We start from the raw sequence: 21,138 nt of genomic DNA, 5'->3' as shown, positions 1-21,138 counted from the left end.
TGACATAGATTTTATTTACAAATTTTTACATAATTTACATATATTACAGAAACGTTTGGCATCAGTGAACTGCGGCATACTTGCAGCGTGTCTTTAAATTGTCCTTTTTTTCCCGTTTTCCCAAAAATCTCCTTGGCTTTTAAAAATAAAGGTGCTTGAAAAATTGAAGAAACACTTTTGGTTCCTCAAAGAACCGTTCAGTCAAATGTTCGTTTTTACATTTTTATAATCTGAAGAACCTTTTTTTTACAACAAAGAACCTTTTGTGAAACAGAAATGCTAAAGGTTCTTTATTGGAAACATGTAGCCAAAAATGGTTCTTTTATAGCCTTGTTCCTGTAGATCTACCCTCATGCATACTTTGGTTTCAACTCTTCGTCAACACACCTGCCTTTAATTTTTTAGGTAGCTATGAAAAGCTTGATTCGCAGGTTCAGGTGTGTTTGATTGGGGTTGGAGGTGAACTCTTCAGAAACAGGGTTGGTGACCACTGCTATGGCATTATGAAGCACCTTGATTTTTAAAAAGTGTTTGACATGAGGGCCGTGCAACATTGAGGGAAATTTCTTCTGAATTCACTGCAGTCTTCCAGTAGTGGGCTGTGTGTTTAAGACTGACACAGACAGGAAGTGATGGCCAGTACGGTGCGGATTTGGCCGTGTTGACTGAGGAAAGTGTGGCTCTCGTAGTCTTGAGGAACACAAGCGTTTCCTCGACCTTCAGCCCGAAGCAAACATTCCCCTTTGTGTGATGCACTTCTGCAAAAAAAAAAAGAAGGAGTTGAGAAGAGAATGTGTTGGTAACATGGCTGCCTTAACAAAATCAACTTCAACATTTAAAGGTGAACGAAGTATCACTTCACTATATAAAAAACTATATGTATAAAGTAGTACTTATTTTATAGTAATAGCAGTAAAATGTAAATGAAGAGTACAGTTATATTAGTGGTGTAGAAAAAGTTGTCCATCATGACAGCTGTATTTCATTAATCTCATATAAGGAATTCAGCAGAATTAATTTATTGTGAGGAATGAATACAGAAAAAGTATGAAATGCAGTGCAAAAGTCTTAGGCCAGCATTACATTTGTTGTACATCAGTCTCTTTATTAGAACACAACCAGAAAACACAGAAAATATTAAAAACTGTATAAAAGTATAAGCTGAGGTGTCAAGTATTTAGGTAAACTCCCCTTCCACTTGAGCAATCTCTTAAACCTACACTGCAAAAAATTATTTCAAGAAAAAACAATTCTTAGTATTTTTGTCTTGTTTTCAGTAAAAATGTCTAAAATTCTTAAATTAAGATGTTTTTCTAAATGGGCAAAACGACCCAAGAAAATAAGTCTAGTTTTTAGACCAAAAATATCAAATTTAAGTGATTTTTTGCATAAAACAAGCAAAAAAATCTGTCAATGGGGTAAGCAAAAAAAACTTTAACATTTTTCTTAAACACTAAATTAAGAACTTTTTTTAAAATCATTTTTGCAGTGTACTTAGTATTTTTGTCTTTTTTCAGTGAAAATATCTAAAAAATCCTGTATTAAGATGTATTTTCTTGATGAGCAAAATGTAAATGTAAACCTAGGAAAATAAGTCTAGTTTTAGACAAAAAATATATTTTTAAGTGTTCAATATAAGTTTATATGTTTTGTCTAAAAACTAGACTTATTTTCCTAGGTCATTTTGCTCATCAAGAAAATACATCTTAATTTGAGAATTTTTAGATATTTTACTGAAAACAAGACAAAAATACTAAGTAAGAACGTATTTTTTTGCTGTGTAAGAAAGTCATTTTTGGCAGTGTAGGCTGGGCATTGGTACACACTGCAAAAAATGACTTTCTCACTTAGTATTTTTGTCTTGTTTTCAGTAGAAATATCTAAAAATTCTTAAATTAAGATGCTTTTTCTTGATGAGCAAAATGACCTAAGAAAATAAGTCTAGTTTTAAGACAAATAATATACAATTTAAGTGAAATTGTCCTTAAAACAAGCAAAATTATCTGCCAATGGGGTGAGAAAAAAAATTGTGAAATAAGATTTCTTTTTTCTTAAACACTTAATTCAAGTAAAATTTTCTCACTCCATTGGCAGATATTTTTGCTTGTTTTAAGCACAAATTCACTTAAATTGTATATTTTTTGTCTATAAACTAGTATTATTTTCTTAGGCCATTTTGCTCATCAAGAAAATACATCTTGATTTAAGAAATTTTAGATATTTCTACTGAAAACAAGACAAAAATACTAAGTAAGAAAGTCATTTTTTGCAGTGCAGTGGCACTTGTAATTGAAAGCTTTCGTGTGATGCTGCGTCAACACCAACAGGTGTCAGTATGAATCTCAAAAACACAAAAACAATTTAAAATTTAACCAAAACATAATAAGTAAAAAAAGAATAAAACACCCAAGTATTAATGAAAATACAAAAAGGGGATAGATATAGTGCTTATTACACTGCAAAAAAGAATTTTCAAGAAAAAAAATCTTAGTATTTTTGTCTGGTTTTCAGTAAAAATACCTAAAAATTCTTAACTTAATATGCAAAATAAGAAAATAAGTCTAGTTTTTAGACCAAAAATATCATATTTAAGTGATTTTGTGCATAAAACCAGCAAAAAAAAATCTGCCAATGGGGTAAGAAAAAAAATCTTGAACATTTTTCTCAAACACCAAATTAAGAACTTTTTTTCTTAAAAATCATTTTTTGCAGTGTACTTAGTATTTTTGTCTTGTTTTCAGTGAAAATATCTTAATAATCCTATATTAAGATATATTTTTTAATGAGCAAAATGGCCTACGAAAATAAGTGAATAAATAAGTGAATTTTTCTTGAATTTAGTGTTTAAGAAAACTGTTAAAAAATTTTTTGCTTACCCCATTGGCAGATTTTGTTTGCTTGTTTTATACATAAAATCACTTAAATTTGATATAAACTAGACTTATTTTCCTGGGTCGTTTTGCTCATCAAGAAAAAGCATCTTAATTTAAGAATTTTTAGATATTTTTACAGAAAACAAGAGAAAAATACTAAGAAAATATTTTCTTGAAAATTATTTTTTGCAGTGTAGGACGAATTGATCTAAAGAGTTTTTATTTCTGTGCTATATTAATTAAACGTTTTCTTATTCACTACATCTGTTTAAGATTTTTTTGGTATTGTCAAAATGTGACAATATTAATACTGAAAACAAAGCACAAAGTGGAGTGCCTTTACACCACGGGTGTGCATTGTTTTCAAATAATTCAAAGGACCTGAATCAATTATTCCCTTTATACCACGCTTACCACAAAAATTGCTCTGGTGCCTATTTTTAAGACATTTAAAAGGTTAGAGAAAAATAATCAACACCCATGGAACATTTCTCATCCAATCAGAATAAAGCATTCAACAGACCCGTAGTATAACGCAGAATAATAACTGCATTTTAAAACATAACCCGGTTACCTGGTTGATCAACGATTATTTTGCTTTGTGATCTTTGTTCACAAAGCATAGTAAATACTAACAGAAATCGAAATTATATCTTATACATCCTATACTTACAATTTAATGTAGGCCCATGTTTATTAAAATATGGTACTTTTACTGTTATACTGTAAAATTGTACATGATACTGTATAATTACAAAATGTATGTACCATTCAGAAGTACCTTATATACCGTGATATTACCATGGTATTATATTTCAAACATTTTGTTTGATGTGTACACAAAATTGTAAAAATGGTCTCAAGTACCACTTAAAAGGTGTTTATATTTACCATTACAGATATGTATGGTACCAATATGTACCTATATGAGGTACTAATATGAACTTTGTGGATGTAAATGTGCAAGTGCCCAAGTGACCACTAGGGTCCTTTTTTTACATTTGTTCTGCGCAGTAAAAAGTTTTATATATACTGCACATATGAAGCTAATGAAATACTGCAATTTAATTTCTAATTTTGCTTTGGTTTAAATGCATTTGTGTTTTTATATAGGGTTTGTGTGATAGTGTGTTTGCTTAGCTGTGTGCAGGGTTCATTGTTTTGTCGTGTACCTGAGAAGACAGCAACTCCCTGTGGTGCAGCTCCCCAAACATCTGCCAACATCTATTTCCTGTAAAAGAATTAGCAACACAAGAGAGAGACAATCAGTTCACCACCGGCTGTGAATGGCAGGACGGCCTGTTAACATGCTAAGTGCTTTGATTTGGCACCTGTAGGGGCCATTTGTGGCTTCCTCACACCTTCTGCAAGTGTGGCGAGAGACTGTGAGTATTTGCCACAGATGTCTTCAATAAGCAAAGGTTTGTGCCGTTTGATCTTTATCGATGTATTTTAGTATTTGAAGTCTGGACGTAATGTATGGCTTAATCGTAACATGCATATAATAAATTGCATAGATAAAGAAAATCACTATGGGGCGGTTTCCCGGACAGGGCTCCCAGACTAAAAGGCACGTTTCAGCTGCCTTAAATTTAAAAACACGGACATATCTTAACATATATCAGTGCTGTTGTTTTGTCTCAAGATGCACACCTGTAATGTTTTTGGTTTTTTTGTAAGGTATGTTTGTAAAAACGACTTTAATGTTCCAATATAACTAAGGCTTAATACTGGATTAATCTAAACCCTGTCTGGGAAACATAACCACATTTGAAGTGCCAGTCAGAATGATGTGGATTGGATGTTTGTAGAGAAGGGAAATCCTCAAGATCCTCTTTGTGTTCTGCTAATGGGGGAAATGTATTAGGCAAGGATCACATGGAAATGAGTGATTTCCTGTAACTTGCAGCATTTACTGGGGTGAGATTTTTTGGCCTGAGCAGCATTAGATGACTCGTATTCACCATAAAAATAATGAAATCCACAATACAAATTTGAGGGGATAGTTGACCCAAAAAAGTGACCTGTATGAATGTCTTTGTTCTGATGAACACGAAGGAAGATATTTTGAGGAATGTTTGTAACCAAAACGTTCATGAGCACCATTTACTTTCACATTTTTTTCCCTATGAAAAGTATGGTTTGGTTACAAACATTCCTCAAAATATCTTCTTTCGTGTTCATCATAAAAAAATCAACAGGTTTGTAACAACATTAGAACGAGTAAATGATGCCAAAATGTTCATATTTGGGTGAACTATCCTTTAATATCAAAAAGCATTTTGGTTAGTCCTTTGTGCTATTTGTGCATTTGTGTTAAAACAAAAATGTCACATTACAGTAAACTTGTAATCTAGTTTCTCAGTCGATTCTTTGCCATGATTTGGAGTCAGATGTGCATTGTGTGTATTAAGTTTTTTGAAAAATGTTTAAACAGCCAAGTAACAATATCATTGCATTTTTAAACCATTTAAATAGTGCATACATGCTTAAAGTTGTGTATCAAACATCATGTGCAGTCCAAACTGCATCCGGTGTGGATGAAAGTGGTCATTTAATTGTCATTTACTCACCCTGAGAGTTTCTACTTTGACTCCATCGTTGTCGTATGTGATCTCATAATGATACTCCACATATGGGATCCGGTAGCAGCCCTCCATCAGTTTACATTCAGCTACAGTTTGGATCAATTCCACTTTGTTCGGAGTTTCAATGAGGGTGGAATCAAACTTGGTGGGAACGCACGAAAATCCTTCTGTAAAATGAAACAGGTTATGATAGGCGATGTTATTATATTAGTTATTTTAACATTTATATCTTAAAGGTGGAGCGAAGGATTTTCTCTAATTAGAGAAAGAACCGCCTTCTCCACTTAAAAAAAGCAATTGCGCAACACTCCTGATTGACAACTAGGAGGAACAATAGTCTTGATGATCCACCCGGAAAAAGAAAATCCTCCGCAATACCTTTAACTTTGTCATACATGTTTTATGTGAATGCTCAGATGACGTAGTGTGACTTTCAGTGTTGTGATAATTGTTTAGTACAGGATAGGATATCCAGTACAATGTTAACATATATTTTCTTTTTTGTATATTTTTTCAGATTTTATTTTTCTATTTTTAGGGACATCATAACACATATTAATACTGTCTGAGAACTACAAAATGTCACATACTTTTTTTCTTACTCTGGTTTGCTTATTTTATTAAAATGTTTTGATTGAAAAGTGTGCTATACTACCTCATAATAATATTTTCTACATTCGTTCATGAATTTTCACTTACTTTTTGCTGCCAATATGTGTTATGACTTTAGTGCGTTTGAAAGGATTATTCACATGGAAATTAAATCACATTCTTACCCGGTGCACCTTTAATTCCCACACATTTCCCAACATCTACAACCGTCTCATATGGGGTCTCTGAGTAGTAGGTTTTGAGTGCTGGTGCTCGCACACACTGAGTCATTTTGGCTTCACAGTGGCAGTCCTGAATGATCTCAACCTCTCGCAGACCTTCAAAAAGCATCACTCGGTCCACACGGATCCCGGCAGGCTCACAGGTGGAGCTCAGGCCACAGGACGGAGAACCACGGATCGGGTCTGCAGTCCCTGAGAATGGTGATGGCTCAGAACTTCTCATCTATAATAGGGATGGAAAAGATTTGCTGATTAAAAAGAATACTTGTTTTTCTAATACAGTGAAAAAACACTTTGTGGCGGTTTACCGAACAGGGTTTATGTTAATCCAGGACTAGGCCTTATTTATATTAGGTCATTTAAGAAGTTTTTACAAACATACCTTACAAAAGGTGTGCATCTTGAGAAAAAACAATGTCATGAATATATGGTAAAAGGTGTTTTTTTCTTTAATTAAGGCAGCTCAAACATGCATTTTATTCTGGGACTTAAGCCTCGTCCGGCCACTTTTTTGTACATGCATAAATGTAACATAAAAAAGTAAAGGATTGCATTTGTCTTTAATTAATAAATTACTAAAAAATGTGAATTTTTAAAAAGACCAGACTATGATGTATTGTTTTTAAAAGTACATTGAAACAATAAATTAATTTAAAATCTCCAATCTAATACGTGTTCTTTTTTATTTTAACAAGTGCGATATGTCTCCACCGTGTGGTCAGCTGTGGAATCGCTTTACCTTTTTGCTCCGCAGGAAATCGAGCATTGAGGAATATTTGGAGGCCCAAGCTTCAAATGATGTTGAACGCGTTGATTGGCCACAGTGTGTTCTGCAAACGCCAACATCGACATTCACAGGACTGCCAGAAATATCTGTTCATTTACAACAAAAGGTTAGAAAGTACAACATTACAAGTCGGCCTACTGCATACGATACTATCAGTCAGGTTGGCTCAAATGCCCTCGTGGAAAGAGTAAATTATCTTTAGATTTATTTGAATATATTATTGTCGAAACAGAATATATTTATCAACAATACAATAATTAAATATTAAAAAAATATTGAAATAGTTAAAGCGATAACTTCCGGTCACGTCCGCTAGAGGGCCAGCTCACTCACCTTTTCCGATGTAAATCACGTGACTCTGTCGTCTGCAGCACGCGCGTTCCGTGAAGAGGTTTTTGGATTCTGTGTTTCTACCCAGGACAGCTGTAACTATAACACAAACATACACAAATTATATAAGATCAATAGGGTCATTTTAATAATAAGAAACAAGATAAAGCTAGTGCCATGCCATGTCCGTCCCTTACAAAATTAACAATGTTTTTTTTTTGTGGTAAAAGTGTTGTAACGTTAGGCCCTAACCATGAACTTTTGCTTACTATTAGCCTTACTATTAGCAAAACAATGATTTTACTACAGTAACCATTGTGTAACTATGGTTTTTGAAAACCATGGTTGTCAAAACCATATGTGCTCATGGTTTTAATACAGTAACCATGTTTTTTAACTGTAGTAAAATCATGGTTAATTTTCTAAACCCTTACGAAAATTAACCATGGTTTTACCACAGTATTAACCAAAAATCCATGGTTACTGTAGTAAAACCTTGGCTACCACAAAATAACCATGGTTTTGACATTGTTAGTGTAGTAAAACCATGGTTTTGCTGATAGTAATCAATACACCAAAAAAACATGGTTACACTTTTGCCACAATAAAACCATGGTTAATTTTCATAAGGGATTGATTACTATCAGCAAAACCATGGTTTTACTACATAAACCATGGTTTAACTGTGGTTTTTGAAAACCATTACAACAATTTATTAAATATTAGATATGAGTACAACCCTTACGAAAATTAACCATGTTTTTTTTGTGGTAAAAGTGTAGTAACCTTGTTTTTGTGTGTGTATTGATTATTATTAGCAAAACTTAACTTTACTATTTACTACAGTAACCATGGTTAAATTATGGTTATTAAAAACAAAACCATGGTTTACATTTACTACAATAGCCATGCTTTTTTTAACTGTAGTAAAACCACACAAGTCAATCCGACCTACTTTTTTAAGTTTTGACTAGTAATAAGTTGACATAAATTGTTTAATTGTTTAACTTGAAGTAACATAAAAATATATGTTAATTTGACAAAAATGCTGCAATATTTTACAGTGCATGGTTAATTTTCATAAGGGAAGCTCTGTCAGATCTGCACTCAGTACAATAGACAACCATTATAGACAATAAGCAAACATTACAGACAGAAAACGTACTATACACATCTAATAAATATACAAAATGAACACAAATGTGATCCTGCATGTGAAAACCCCGCTAAAGTCATGCACTGAAAAAATATGTACCATTTTTTGTCAAATCAAACTTTATGTTAAAAAATTAAACATTAACTTGATTTTGTAAGTTATGTCAACTTTTCACAAGCCAAAACTTAAAATAATAGGTTGAATTCACTTGCAAAACCAAGTTGTTTTAACTTCATGCTGCATGCTTGTGTTTATGATAACCTTGATATCTTTAATATTGACGGAGCAAGGTCATGTCAAAGATTGAAATCTATGCTCCTAATTTCATAATAATATTATAAGACTTTAGCCTGGGGCAACAAATGAACAAACAGTATATTGAATAAAAGTATCATTAAAACAATCAATCAATACTTACAGGTCGGGTGGACAGCGCAGAGCAGTAGAAACACAAGCAATGGCAGTAAATCCATAGTAATATTTCCAGTCTCACACAGATGCACAGCTCTCAAACCTTCTACTCAGAGATCTGTGATGTCTCGCTGATATTTATACAGACTTCCCCTTCGACCACTGGCTAAATGCTTGCGGTCGGTGTTAAGTGAATGGGAGAGAGCTGATCAAATTTCCATCACTCTAATGCCTGCTGTTAGGTGGGGAGAACATCAAAGGGGAACCTCTAAAAGATCTTCACCTTAACCAAACCCCCTTGTCTTTCATTGTGAGAACACATTGGATTTGTGTGTTGGTCAGGCCCATCCTTTCACTAATTAAGTACTTAAGGGACTTTGAGCCACTAAGCGGGCCTCGTTCAAAGGTATTAATCATCTTTTATCTCAGGGGGAAGGTGTTTAGCACCTCAACTTAAAACAAAACGGAGTGAAAGCAAGTAAACCTGCACGGCGTGGGACCACCGCCCCCTGGAGAGAGCACTCGTGCCTTTGTGTTTATTCAACATCATGACAAATGGTGTGTAAGACTTGCTTTGAAAGAATACTATCTATCTATCTATCTATCTATCTATCTATCTATCTATCTATCTATCTATCTATCTATCTATCTATCTATCTATCTATCTATCTATCTATCTATCTATCTATCTATCTATCTATCTATTGTATACTGCATCTATCATATATCATATTTATCTGTCTGTCTGTCTGTCTGTCTGTCTGTCTGTCTGTCTGTCTGTCTGTCTGTCTGTCTATCTATCTATCTATCTATCTATCTATCTATTGTATACTGTATCTATCATACATCATATTTATCTATCTATCTATCTGTCTGTCTGTCTGTCTGTCTGTCTGTCTGTGTATCTATCTATTGTATACTGTATCTATCATATTTATATATCTGTCTGTCTGTCTGTCTGTCTGTCTGTCTGTCTGTCTGTCTATCTATCTATCTATCTATCTATCTATCTATCTATCTATCTATCTATCTATCTATCTATTGTATACTGTATCTATCATACATCATATTTATCTATCTATCTATCTGTCTGTCTGTCTGTCTGTCTGTCTGTCTGTCTGTCTGTGTATCTATCTATTGTATACTGTATCTATCATATTTATATATCTGTCTGTCTGTCTGTCTGTCTGTCTGTCTGTCTATCTATCTATCTATCTATCTATCTATCTATCTATCTATCTATTGTATACTGCATCTATCATATATCATATTTATCTGTCTGTCTGTCTGTCTGTCTGTCTGTCTGTCTGTCTGTCTGTCTGTCTGTCTGTCTGTCTGTCTGTCTGTCTGTCTATCTATCTATCTATCTATCTATCTATCTATCTATCTATCTATCTATCTATCTATCTATCTATCTATCTATCTATCTATTGTATACTGTATCTATCATACATCATATTTATCTATCTATCTATCTATCTGTCTGTCTGTCTGTCTGTCTGTCTGTCTGTGTATCTATCTATTGTATACTGTATCTATCATATTTATATATCTGTCTGTCTGTCTGTCTGTCTGTCTGTCTGTCTGTCTGTCTGTCTGTCTGTCTGTCTGTCTATCTATCTATCTATCTATCTATCTATCTATCTATCTATCTATTTACATGTTTGATGCGTGTTATCTATGTAGGGTGTATTTGATATATGCACTGAGATTTGTTACTATGTTTTGTTGTCTTCCCCTTTCAGAGCTATTTTCACCTCACTCACTGTAATCACTAAACACAGGTTACACCTCACAAACACAAAAGATTATTGTGATACCATCAGGGTTTAATCCACTAATCTAGTCAACAAAACCTCTATAATCTCAGCTCATCAATCATGATTATTTCTTCACTGTTTTCCTCCAGCACAAACAATATTAGTTTCTTTTCGATGGTTTTTGATGTCGTGTTGTCTCTCTACTCAACCAGATTACCTATACAATACTATAAGCAAGCCATTTTTCCATGATAATAGCTTGGGGCCCTAAAGCATTTGAATTTTAGTGAAAGTTTCAAAGAGCACACAAAAAACAAAAGATGAAAGGACATTCAGGAAGCCCAGAGATTCTAAATAAAGGAATGTTAATTTTTATGTAAATAGTATGTCAAGCACACAGAGAGAGAAATTTAAACCCAGTCATTTTATCATAAAACAAGTTAAAGATTTTTGTTATAACACATCCAAAACCACTTACACCATGTGATATATTTCAAGCAGTTGTGTACATACATTATCCAAAAAGTGGATTTTTTTGTAAATTCCTATTTTAAAGGTGCAATGTGAGACTTTTAGAAGGATCTTTTAACATAAATGTAATTTACAAAACTGTGGCCTCCTAACACGGAAGTTACCGTCATGTTTCTACAATAGTTCTTAACGGACAAACTGTTCTACAGAGCTCATTTCGTCAATACATTATCTCAGATAACGACATGTTTTTCCTGTGGCAACTTCCGTAGTTTCTCTTTCCGTTTCAAAATTGAGTGGTGAGCTGTGGACTGAGCTGTTGGTTGCAATTCACAATCTTACCGCTAGGTGCCACTAAAACCCACACTGGACCTTTAAATAATAGGCTTGTTTGAGAGGAGACGGTTGCAGTGAGGGGAGGAGTGAAAAAGAGCTTATAAGTCGCCTCTCCATCGCGAGAGTTTTTTGGCACACGTAAAATCCGATTTATAGTTGTGCGTAAACTCTACGCCGTAGGTTATCCGTAGCCTGTGCATTGCTCTGCGTAGCGTGACGTGCACCTCGCAAAATTTTTAACAGCGCGTCAGTTCTACGCAGACCGCAAGCGCGGTGATTAGTCCACCAGAACCCCTCCCGTCAGGTAAAAAAACTGTGTCATATGTATTTCTGTTTACGACGGTGAAAACAAAGATGAGACAAATTGAAGATTGATTTAACTCAAACTGCAACAAAAGTCGCTGTTTATTTACTTCCATCATTGCTGGACTTCTCAAATCATACACAACAAGTTGCTGTTTCTTCTTTGTTTGTGGGTTAACTTGCCAACCACCACCTTCTTTGACGGTGCGCTGCTACTGTGGTTACACGCGTGGATACTGCATACAAGCGGTCTGTGCGTGTGTTTGCGCATCGACGCGGACGACCACGCAAACGTATAAATGAAAACCGACGCGGAACCTACGCCGTCCCAGGTACGCCATAGGACCTACACACAACTATAACGAGCCCTTTAGTGTGACATCAGAGCAAGTTGGGCGTAACTCTGACACTTCTCTAACTGGCATGCATCTGGCATCATCAGGTGATTACCGGTGATTGTGATTCTGCGCAGGGATTTGAACATCTCAAACAAGCCTACTTTGGCAACACGAGTGGACAAAAACAGAAGTGGCGGTTATCACTTTTAAAAAAATGTGCACTTCAATTTTTAAGTGTAATCAACTTGGATTGACAAGTAATTTCAACTTAAATTTTTTTATATTTTTAATATTGATTTTAAATATAATTTATTAAAAATATACAAACTATACAATGTGTTTGTATATGTATGTATATTTTTTGCCTAATTTTTGTATATTTTGAAATATATTTTAAAGCATTTATATTCACATAGCATTGGAAGAAAAACGTTGCATGTTACAAACCTGTAAATATAATATAGGTTTGAAAAGATTAAAGGGACAAAATATCTTCCATTTTCCAGCTCTCCTAAAAATCTGAAACTCTTTGTTTTATTTTGAGCGTAATGCTAATGGTCCAATCAGATTCAATGGATTATGCTAAGCTATGCTAAAAGTGGTACCGCTAGACCCGGAGATCAGCTGAATTGATTACAAAAACGGTAAAAATCAAATGTTTAACTCTACACTGTAAAAAAATTCCGTAGAAATTGCAGCTGGGTTGCCGGTAACTTACCGTAGATTTAAATATATGTTTTTTACTAGCAACATTTTGTTCAAAGTTAAATTAACAAATAAACATTTACAAGTCTTTGTCTTTACAGAGTAAAACTAAAAAAACTGCATCAAGCAAAACATTCTGGGAAACAAAATCTGAAGCAAAAAACAGAAAAAGTTTGATGATGATTTCTGGTGCCCAGAATGCTTTGCATGAGGCTGTTATTGTATAGTTTTATTCTGTAAAGATAAAGACTTGTTAAGATTTAACATTTATTTAACTTTGAACAAACTCTTGCCAGTAAATAACATAAATTTAAATCTACGGTAAATGACTGGCAACCCAGCAATTTCTATGGATTTTTTTTACAGTGTAGGTGAGCTGGAAAATGAGTATATTTTCAAAAAAAAGTGTCCCTTTAAGAAAGTATATTTTCAACTGCAAAAATATACTTATAATTTTATATTTTATACATATACATTTTATAAAAACTTTAATATTTTGGCCAGGAAAAATATATTTTTTACCCCTTAAATATATTTTGAAATATATATAAATATATGAAGGTTAAAACTAAAAATTTAAAAATGCATTTAATTAAGCTTTACTTTCTACAGAATGTATTAAGCATATATATTTTTGGACCGAGAAATTTATTTTTTGCTGTATGGGGTAAGTTATAAAATAAAGTTGAAATAACTTATTTTAACTGTATTTTATAAGACCCTTATGCCTTGGTTGGGGTCCAACCTTTGAGGTCCAATAAAAATCCTGGAATGTTTTCCTCAAAAAACTTAAAAGAAAGACACATCTTGGATGACATGGGGGTGAATAAATTATCTGGATTTTTTTATAAAAGTGGACTAATCCTTTAAATTTTCAATGACAGCCTAAATATTCCCTTGTTTTAACCTAGATGTCTGTGTTTGGATGTCTATTTGATGTCTTTTAAATGCTGGGTCATCACTAAATTCACACAGCACAAATCTCTACAGTGCACTTGCTCTTGTAGCAGACAGTGAAGTAATAGACAGGTGACAGTAATCTCACATCTGTGTCGTCTGTGGCAGTAGAGGTCAGTCACCTGTCTGTAGGTGAATCTGTGAGTCGGTAATCTGTGTGCTGGATTACACGGACCAGCAGACCGTTATTCGACCGGCCAGCTCACGTGTGGCTGAACAGGTGTGTGTTATACAAACACTTTGTTGCAAAGTTTAAATATAATAGGATGAACTTTACTAATAGTTATTAGTTTAAACGCATTTACAGATGGAGCAGCAACAAACCCAAGACTCTCCCTGGGAATTTGAGGAGCCCTGAAGACTCCTGAAGACGCAGTCCGACTCTACTAGACGTATCTGACACATATTAGGAAAATTGACAGAAAACACTCATGTTTTAAATATGAATGCTCTAAAACCTAACACGGATGGAAGAGGTCGAGTTTTTTGTGAGTATGCCAGTTAGATTTTTCTTAAAATTGCTCTTTTCATTATGTGTATTCCCAGCACATATTGATTTAGCAGAAACCCAAATGTACAATATCAGACTTGCTAAGGTCTCCTGGTTTTATTGACCGTATCGATCTCTGTACAGGGCAGGTGGTCCAGCAGACGATGCCCTCTCCTCATAAAGATCTTGTTCCTCAGCTGGCCTGGCAAGAAGGGAAAAAGAGAAACACTCGTACACCGGACAGAAAACCTGCAATCATGAGTCCAGAGGTCAGCGTGAAGCAGACGCCCTTTGAAAAGGCTACGTATGACCTCACACACAACCAAAAGGTTGTTGATGACATCACCTTCGGCAGACAGATCGGTTTATACGAACTTCGTGGGGAAATTGGCAGCGGAAACTTTTCCCAGGTCAAACTCGGCATTCATGACCTGACCAAAGGTGAGCAACGTGAATGCATCAATAACTGAACACAATAGATGATAACCATAAAGTGTATACAGTTTATTACCCATAACATTTATATTTCTACTTATTCAGAGAGTCATTGTGTAATATTATCATTTGGTCACTTAATTAAACTATACAGTCACATACTCTGTTACTTCTGTTTTGTACTGTACTTATCTGTACTTAAGCAAAATAAACAACATGTAGATTACATAGAAACCCAAAACATTTGTTATTTTCGACGAGGTATTTGTTTAAGAGTTCAGTTTTAGCAACTAGTCAGACCATTATACAAACAGAAACCAGAAGTAAAGTTCTGACCAGATGCTTATCGCGTCACCGCACGTGCGCCCGATGAAACGGTTTATATTTGACCAATGGGTTATCTCATTTTGACCCACCGCTGGGTTTAAAATAACCCAGCATGTAGAGAACATCACGTCTGGTTCAGTATGTCTGTGGGTAATCAAATGTAGGTTAATCCAGGTGTTGCAAGATTATTGTTAATCTCTGTCACGAGACCCCTTCCCCAAATACCTTCATATTCCATAAGGTGCTTTTATCACACTGTAAACATATACATTTTACATACAACTTTCTTTTATGATACAACATTTCCAATTTAAACAAATGTCATGTGAAAATTAAACCATAAAACAGGAAGTGACATCACAGTACTGAATGATTGTGTGTCAAGTTCTATATATTTGTTGTTGAGTATCTATAAATACCGCATGCACTTAAAAAATGCTGGGTTGTTTTGAATTTGGACAAACCCTACAAACTTAGCTAAATTTACCTAAGATTAATTTCTTTCTTCGTTTTTTATTTAAATTAAAAATAATTTTTATATTTTTATTTCTTAAATCAAGATGCATTTTCTTGATGAGCACAAAGACCTAAGAAAATAAGTCTAGTTTTTAGACCATCATTTAAAATGTAAGTGCATTTGTGCTTAAAACAAGCAAAATAAATAAATAAATAAAAATATATGAAATAGGAAAAATATCTTGCACTACAAAAATCACTTTCTTACTTAGTATTTTTGTCTTGTTTTCAGTAGAAATATTTAAAAATTCTTTAATCAGGATGAAGATTCTTGATGAGCAAAATGACCTAAGAAAATAAGTCTAGTTTTTAGACAAAAAATATAAAATTTTAGTTAATTTGTGCTTAAAACAAGCAAAAATATCTGACAATAGGGTGAGACAATAGGGCTAGAATTAAGCGTTTAAGAAAAAAGTTATTTTTAAGATTTTTTTCTTACCCCACTGGTAGATTTAAATTTTTTTTGCTTGTTTTATTTTTTTTATAAACTAAACTTATTTTCTTAGGTTTTCTTAGGAAATAAAGTAATTTTCTTAGGTAATTTTGCTTATCAAGAAAATACATCTTAATTTAAGAATTTTTAGATATTTTTACTGATATCAAGACAAAAAAACTAAGTAAGAAAGTCATTTTTTGCAGTGAGTGCATGTCATAATTTGATAGTTGTTGGACATTTCAATTTTCTACTGCCAGATTATAACGCTATTATTTCTCTTTCTATATTGTTACCAAGACAAAGTTGCAGTCAAAATCCTGGACAAGGTGCGTTTAGACAAGCGTTCACAGAAGTTGTTCCTGTCTGAGATCTATTGCATGGAGAGACTGTCCCATCCAAACATTGTGCAGCTGTATGAGGTGGTGGAGACGTTTCGACGTCTTTATCTGGTGATGGAGTATGCACCTGGAGGAGAGTTGTTCTCTAGAGTTGCCAGTAGGGGGCGACTGTCTGATGTTGAGAGTAAACTTGTCTTTTCACAGATCCTGTCTGCTGTTAAACACATGGTGAGTGGTGCCTTTCATACACTGTAAAAAATTACTTTTTTTAGTATTTTTGTTTTTCAGTAGAAAAAAAAACTTAATTTAAAATGTATTTTCCTGATGAGCAAATTGACATATGAACATGAAAACCTCATTAAGTTATGTTTTCTATTTCTATTTACCCCTTATGTGGTGCAAATCCCTTTTGCATGGGGGGTGAAAATGTGATGTGCACCTTCAAATTATTATAACTCTGGCAATTTTTTGGTCTAGAAGCCAAATCTTGGCCTTGTTTTAAAGAAGACACTTTAGGGTTTTTCACAGAAATGTCTGGAGGTGAAATTCTTAAAAAAAAAGTTTTATAGCAGTTTAAATTTATTTTAAGAAATAAAAATAATTCAATAACATATTCATTTTATAAATAAAATCGTAAAAATTTAAATATTTCACAAAAGTATTAATGCAAACATGAAGTCATACGTTTCAACACTGCAAAAAATTACTTTACTTACTTAATATTTTTGTTTTATTAATTATTTTGAACTAAGAAAATAAGTCTACTTTTTAGACAAAAAATATACAATTTAATTGAATTTGTGCTTATAGAAGCAAAAATATCTGCCAATGGGGTGAGAAAAAATTTCTTGAATTAAGTGTTTAAGAAAAAAGTAAACTTATTTCAAGATATTTTTTCTCACCCCACTGGCAGATATTTTTGCTTGTTTTAAGAACAAATTCACTTAAATTGTATATTTTTGTCTAAAAACTAGACTTATTTTCTTAGGTCATTTTGCCCATAAAGAAAAAGGAACTTTTTTTAAGATTATTTTGGTATTTCTACTAGTAAGAAAGTAATTTTAGCAGTGTTGAAACTTATGGCTTTTTTGCAGTGAAGTATACAGCAAAAAAAAATTTCAAGAAAAAAAATTCTTAGTATTTTTGTCTTGTTTTCAGAATAAATATCAAAAAATTCTTAAATTAATATGCTTTTTCGTGATGAGAAAACGACCCAAGAAAATAAGTCTGTTTATATCACATTTAAGTGATTTTGTGCATAAAACAAGCAAAAAATCTGCCAATGGGGTAAGCAAAAAAACATTTTTCTTAAACACTAAATTCAAGAAAAATTCAAGAAATATTTGCTTACCCCATTGGCAGATATTTTTGCTTGTTTTATGCAAATTCTGACTTCTGTCATAGCCATTTTGTGAAGCACATGCCACTGTAAAAAATCCAACTTCAAAATATTCTTTCAACAAAGATAATTAAGTAACTTTTTTGTTGAAGTGTGTCGATTCATTATTTTGTGTTCACTAAATGAAAAAAGCATAATCATCTTGCTAACAATTATTTTTTTGTTGACTGGACGTAGATATATAAGTTTTTGTCCAATTTGTTTACCCAACTTGCCAAACTGAGTAATTATTTGTTATATGAACTTAAATATTTGAGTTTATGTAACATTCTTTACTTTAAGTACATAAAACACAGGGTTCCTTGTTAATTTTAAGTAAAATTATCCAAGTTGGGATTACTTAAAAAGTGTGATGCAAAAATGGTGCATATATATTTTAAGTAAATCCAACACATAATTTTTTACACAAATGTGGACAAATACACTGCTTCATGTTCAATGAAAAATATTTGGTTATTATGTTTATTGGTTCTTCCTAACCCCAAAATAGCTGGTAGAAATTAAAACCTTAGGAGGTTAAGCCGTCACATAATTAATAACATAAAAAAGTTGAAAATTAAGTTAAACTTACAAAATACAAACAAGAAAAAAAATGTATACAAAAGCCGGTTAAATAATAAATATGCACTGGGTGCATCCCAATTCAGGGGTTGCATCCTTTGAAAACTGTATTTGAAGGCCAATGACGTTACATACTGTTGGGTAGTTAAATCTGCATCAATGTCTTTTAAAATAAAATAAATATATCTGGCTACATATATATTTTTAAAAGTCTGATAGGTCTCAGTTGTTATGTCCCGCTGACAAGCGTATGGGGGGCAGCAATTGACGCAGCTCCCCCTATAGGCTAGACCATCTCATTTCAGTTCGCTTCGTAAAGATTGTGCCGTCCGCAAATACCGAGTCACACACATGATGGGCTAAATCAGTGCTTCTCAAATAGTGGGGCGGGACCCCCAGGGGCGGCTCGAAGCGCCACCAGGGGGGGCGCGCGAGACCCCAGGGAAAATACTTTTTCAGGAAGTGATTTTTTTTGCACTGTCACTTAAAGACATTACACCCCAATTACGCTGATAAGCCGCTTGAGTTTTTATTATTATTTATTGATTATATTTAATTTAATTTTTCAGAATCAAATGGTCAAAAAATATTATACTTTAAATAAGGATAGTTTTTTTTCAGGCAAATTGATGCATTTTAAGTCTTTTTTTGTTACAGACTAAAAAACAATGTTAATAAAGTTATTCTTTGTTGTAAGTTGATCGATATTTCTATTTTTGTGTTTTCTTTAATGTTAGAATACAATGTTTTGCAGATGTGTCATTTTATAGACAAATTATACTATTTACAGTCGCGGCGGAGAGTTGGGGGGCGCGAAATGTTTACTTCTTCCTAGGGGGGGCGTGACAGAAAATAATTGAGAAGCACTGGGCTAAATACATATTGTGATGAGTTTTGCATCGTGCGCCCTCGAAAAAAGTCACCGGCCACTACTGGTTTCGTTAAAATTTACTATTATGGATAAAATATAAAAAATAAAGAAAAACATAAAGAATAAGTGTTTTTTTCCCAAACATTTAAACATTTCTGTTTGTAAATATATTAATTTAATTTTTCCTTCATGACCTTTAGCACGACAACAACATCGTCCACCGGGACCTAAAAGCTGAAAATATCTTCTACACCACCACCTACTGCATCAAAGTTGGTGACTTTGGTTTCAGTACCGAGTGCACACACGGTGATAATCTCACCACATTCTGTGGTTCTCCACCGTATGCCGCCCCTGAACTCTTTAGAGATAGGAGTTACATTGGGCCGCTGGTTGACATCTGGGCTCTGGGTGTCCTGCTGTACTTCATGACGACAGCCACGTTCCCCTTTAACGGCTCTAGTCTTAAAAGGCTGAGGTTTTGTATTCTCAGGGGTTCTTACACCATTCCAGCTTACATCCCAGATGCCTGCCAGCACATTATTAAGGGGGCACTGAGGCTCGTGCCCGTTGATCGCATATCCCTTGCACAGATCATGTCAAGCCCGTGGCTGAGTGGTATTAAGTGTCCGCAGCCGTACCCACCCGCCCCGCAAACTCCCGCACACCTGGCCGATTCCTCTCGGACGCTCACTGCAGATGATCAGTCGGTAAAGATGGCAATGAAGATGCTGGGCATTACTGAGACTCACCTGAGGAACAATGCGGTGTTGGACTGTCGCAGTCCCCTGACCGGGGTTTACCGGATTCTTCTGCATCGCATTCAGAGGAAGAGATCCATAGAGGGAACAGGATACACGGCGCTCTGTCCCACAAACACCCGACCCAGCAGACGGTGCTGGTCATATCCTATCAACACCCATAAGAAACACGATGAGTCTGCAGTGTGTATCATTCTGTAGAGATGATAAATAAGACAAATATTAAAATTGGGGATAGCTTGATACCTTTAAATGTTCTGCAGTACATGTGACATGCTAAATATTTGTAAGCATTGTGTCACGATTACTGGTCACGCAATTTTCATTGAATCGCATGTATAGAAAAACTCCATGAAATGTTTTTGTTTATATTTTCTTCAAATTAAAAAGTTGATTAAAGCGTAACTAAACCCCTGGTCAGAGCCTGACTCCGCCCACTGCCAATATTTGAAAAATGCAAGAAAAGTGGGCAGATCCCAACGGAGATAGAGGGGATGAACTAAGTGTGTGGTGAGATCGTAACAAGGACGTGGTAAGCTTGAATCTGCTTACGTCACGAGTCATTTTTTGGACTCAACATCCAATAGGAAAATTCAACTGCAGTAGTCACCGTTCAACCTGAAGAGGGCAGCACTCAGACGTATATATTGCAGTATTGAAACACTTTATATGCAAATGTCAAAAAAATTACTAAAATCAATAAACAGCACTAATAAAGCATCATTAACTAAAAAAAGTTGGTTTAGGTTTTGTTACTCTTTAAAGAGGTGAAACTCAAAACTTGTGCATGGAGTGTCATTGGACCTTGCGTGTCACATGATGAAATATGCATATACAACTAGACAGGAAACATGCGAGAACCAATGAGGTTCAACGTTATTGACGTGCAGTTGAAACAATTAACGTGAAGTTTTATGTGGGCTACATCCGAAAACCAAGGCAGATGACTTGTCTGCCTCATGAGGCAATGACTTTGGCGGCACGAAGGCAGCTCCAGGATGCGCATTCGGACAGCCTTCATAGGAAGCGTAATTGTATTCAGTTTGAAATTTAAACAGAGAGCGCCTTTGTGGTAACTAATCCCGTATTTGAAAACTGCAATACTAATTTTTGCGGTAGATATGCAATCAAACGGTGTAAAATATAACTTTTATTT

At 34.2% G+C, this 21,138-nt stretch overlaps 2 protein-coding genes across 14 annotated transcripts; one reads left to right on the top strand and one right to left on the bottom strand.

Moving 5' to 3' along the window:
• Nucleotides 1–587: 587 nt before the first annotated feature.
• Nucleotides 588–9,050, bottom strand: LOC141362409 (uncharacterized). Its single transcript, XM_073864434.1, has 7 exons — nt 8,986–9,050; nt 7,415–7,510; nt 7,034–7,167; nt 6,238–6,517; nt 5,447–5,628; nt 4,046–4,104; nt 588–758 (listed from the first exon to the last, which is right to left on the bottom strand). The coding sequence occupies exons 1-7, from the start codon at nt 9,038–9,040 to the stop codon at nt 608–610; spliced, it is 957 nt and encodes a 318-aa protein (XP_073720535.1). The 5' UTR covers nt 9,041–9,050; the 3' UTR covers nt 588–607.
• On the top strand, nt 7,405–20,325 carry LOC129443178 (serine/threonine-protein kinase NIM1). Of its 13 annotated transcripts, none has more exons than XM_073864421.1 (7): nt 7,428–7,506; nt 9,408–9,536; nt 13,960–14,068; nt 14,156–14,336; nt 14,483–14,779; nt 16,350–16,618; nt 19,422–20,325. In XM_073864421.1, exons 4-7 carry the CDS (start codon nt 14,291–14,293, stop codon nt 20,181–20,183), a joined length of 1,374 nt encoding a protein of 457 aa, XP_073720522.1. In that variant the 5' UTR covers nt 7,428–7,506; nt 9,408–9,536; nt 13,960–14,068; nt 14,156–14,290; the 3' UTR covers nt 20,184–20,325. The 13 variants fall into 13 exon arrangements, with proteins under 13 accessions (XP_073720531.1, XP_073720525.1, XP_073720522.1 ...); XM_073864423.1 differs by having other exon boundaries at nt 13,957–14,068; XM_073864430.1 differs by lacking the exon at nt 9,408–9,536 and having other exon boundaries at nt 7,405–7,506; nt 14,139–14,336.
• Nucleotides 20,326–21,138: the final 813 nt, after the last annotated feature.

Source organism: Misgurnus anguillicaudatus, unplaced genomic scaffold, assembly GCF_027580225.2.
Source record: "Misgurnus anguillicaudatus unplaced genomic scaffold, ASM2758022v2 HiC_scaffold_26, whole genome shotgun sequence".
NCBI lineage: Eukaryota > Metazoa > Chordata > Actinopteri > Cypriniformes > Cobitidae > Misgurnus > Misgurnus anguillicaudatus.
Note: the sequence above shows the minus strand (reverse complement) of the source record. Positions and strands in the feature narration are given on the sequence as shown.

Excerpts from the sequence above, each read along its gene's own strand:
- LOC141362409 (XM_073864434.1), bottom strand. The coding sequence starts at position 9,040 with ATGGATTTACTGCCATTGCTTGTGTTTCTACTGCTCTGCGCTGTCCAC. Across the intron at positions 7,511-8,985 it reads CTGCGCTGTCCACCCGACCT|TTACAGCTGTCCTGGGTAGA; the intron begins GTAAGTATTGAT and ends TTTGTGTTATAG. Across the intron at positions 7,168-7,414 it reads CGTGATTTACATCGGAAAAG|ATATTTCTGGCAGTCCTGTG; the intron begins GTGAGTGAGCTG and ends GTAAATGAACAG.
- LOC129443178 (XM_073864430.1), top strand. The coding sequence starts at position 14,291 with ATGAATGCTCTAAAACCTAACACGGATGGAAGAGGTCGAGTTTTTT. Across the intron at positions 14,337-14,482 it reads TGGAAGAGGTCGAGTTTTTT|GGCAGGTGGTCCAGCAGACG; the intron begins GTGAGTATGCCA and ends ATCTCTGTACAG. Across the intron at positions 16,619-19,421 it reads TGTCTGCTGTTAAACACATG|CACGACAACAACATCGTCCA; the intron begins GTGAGTGGTGCC and ends CATGACCTTTAG.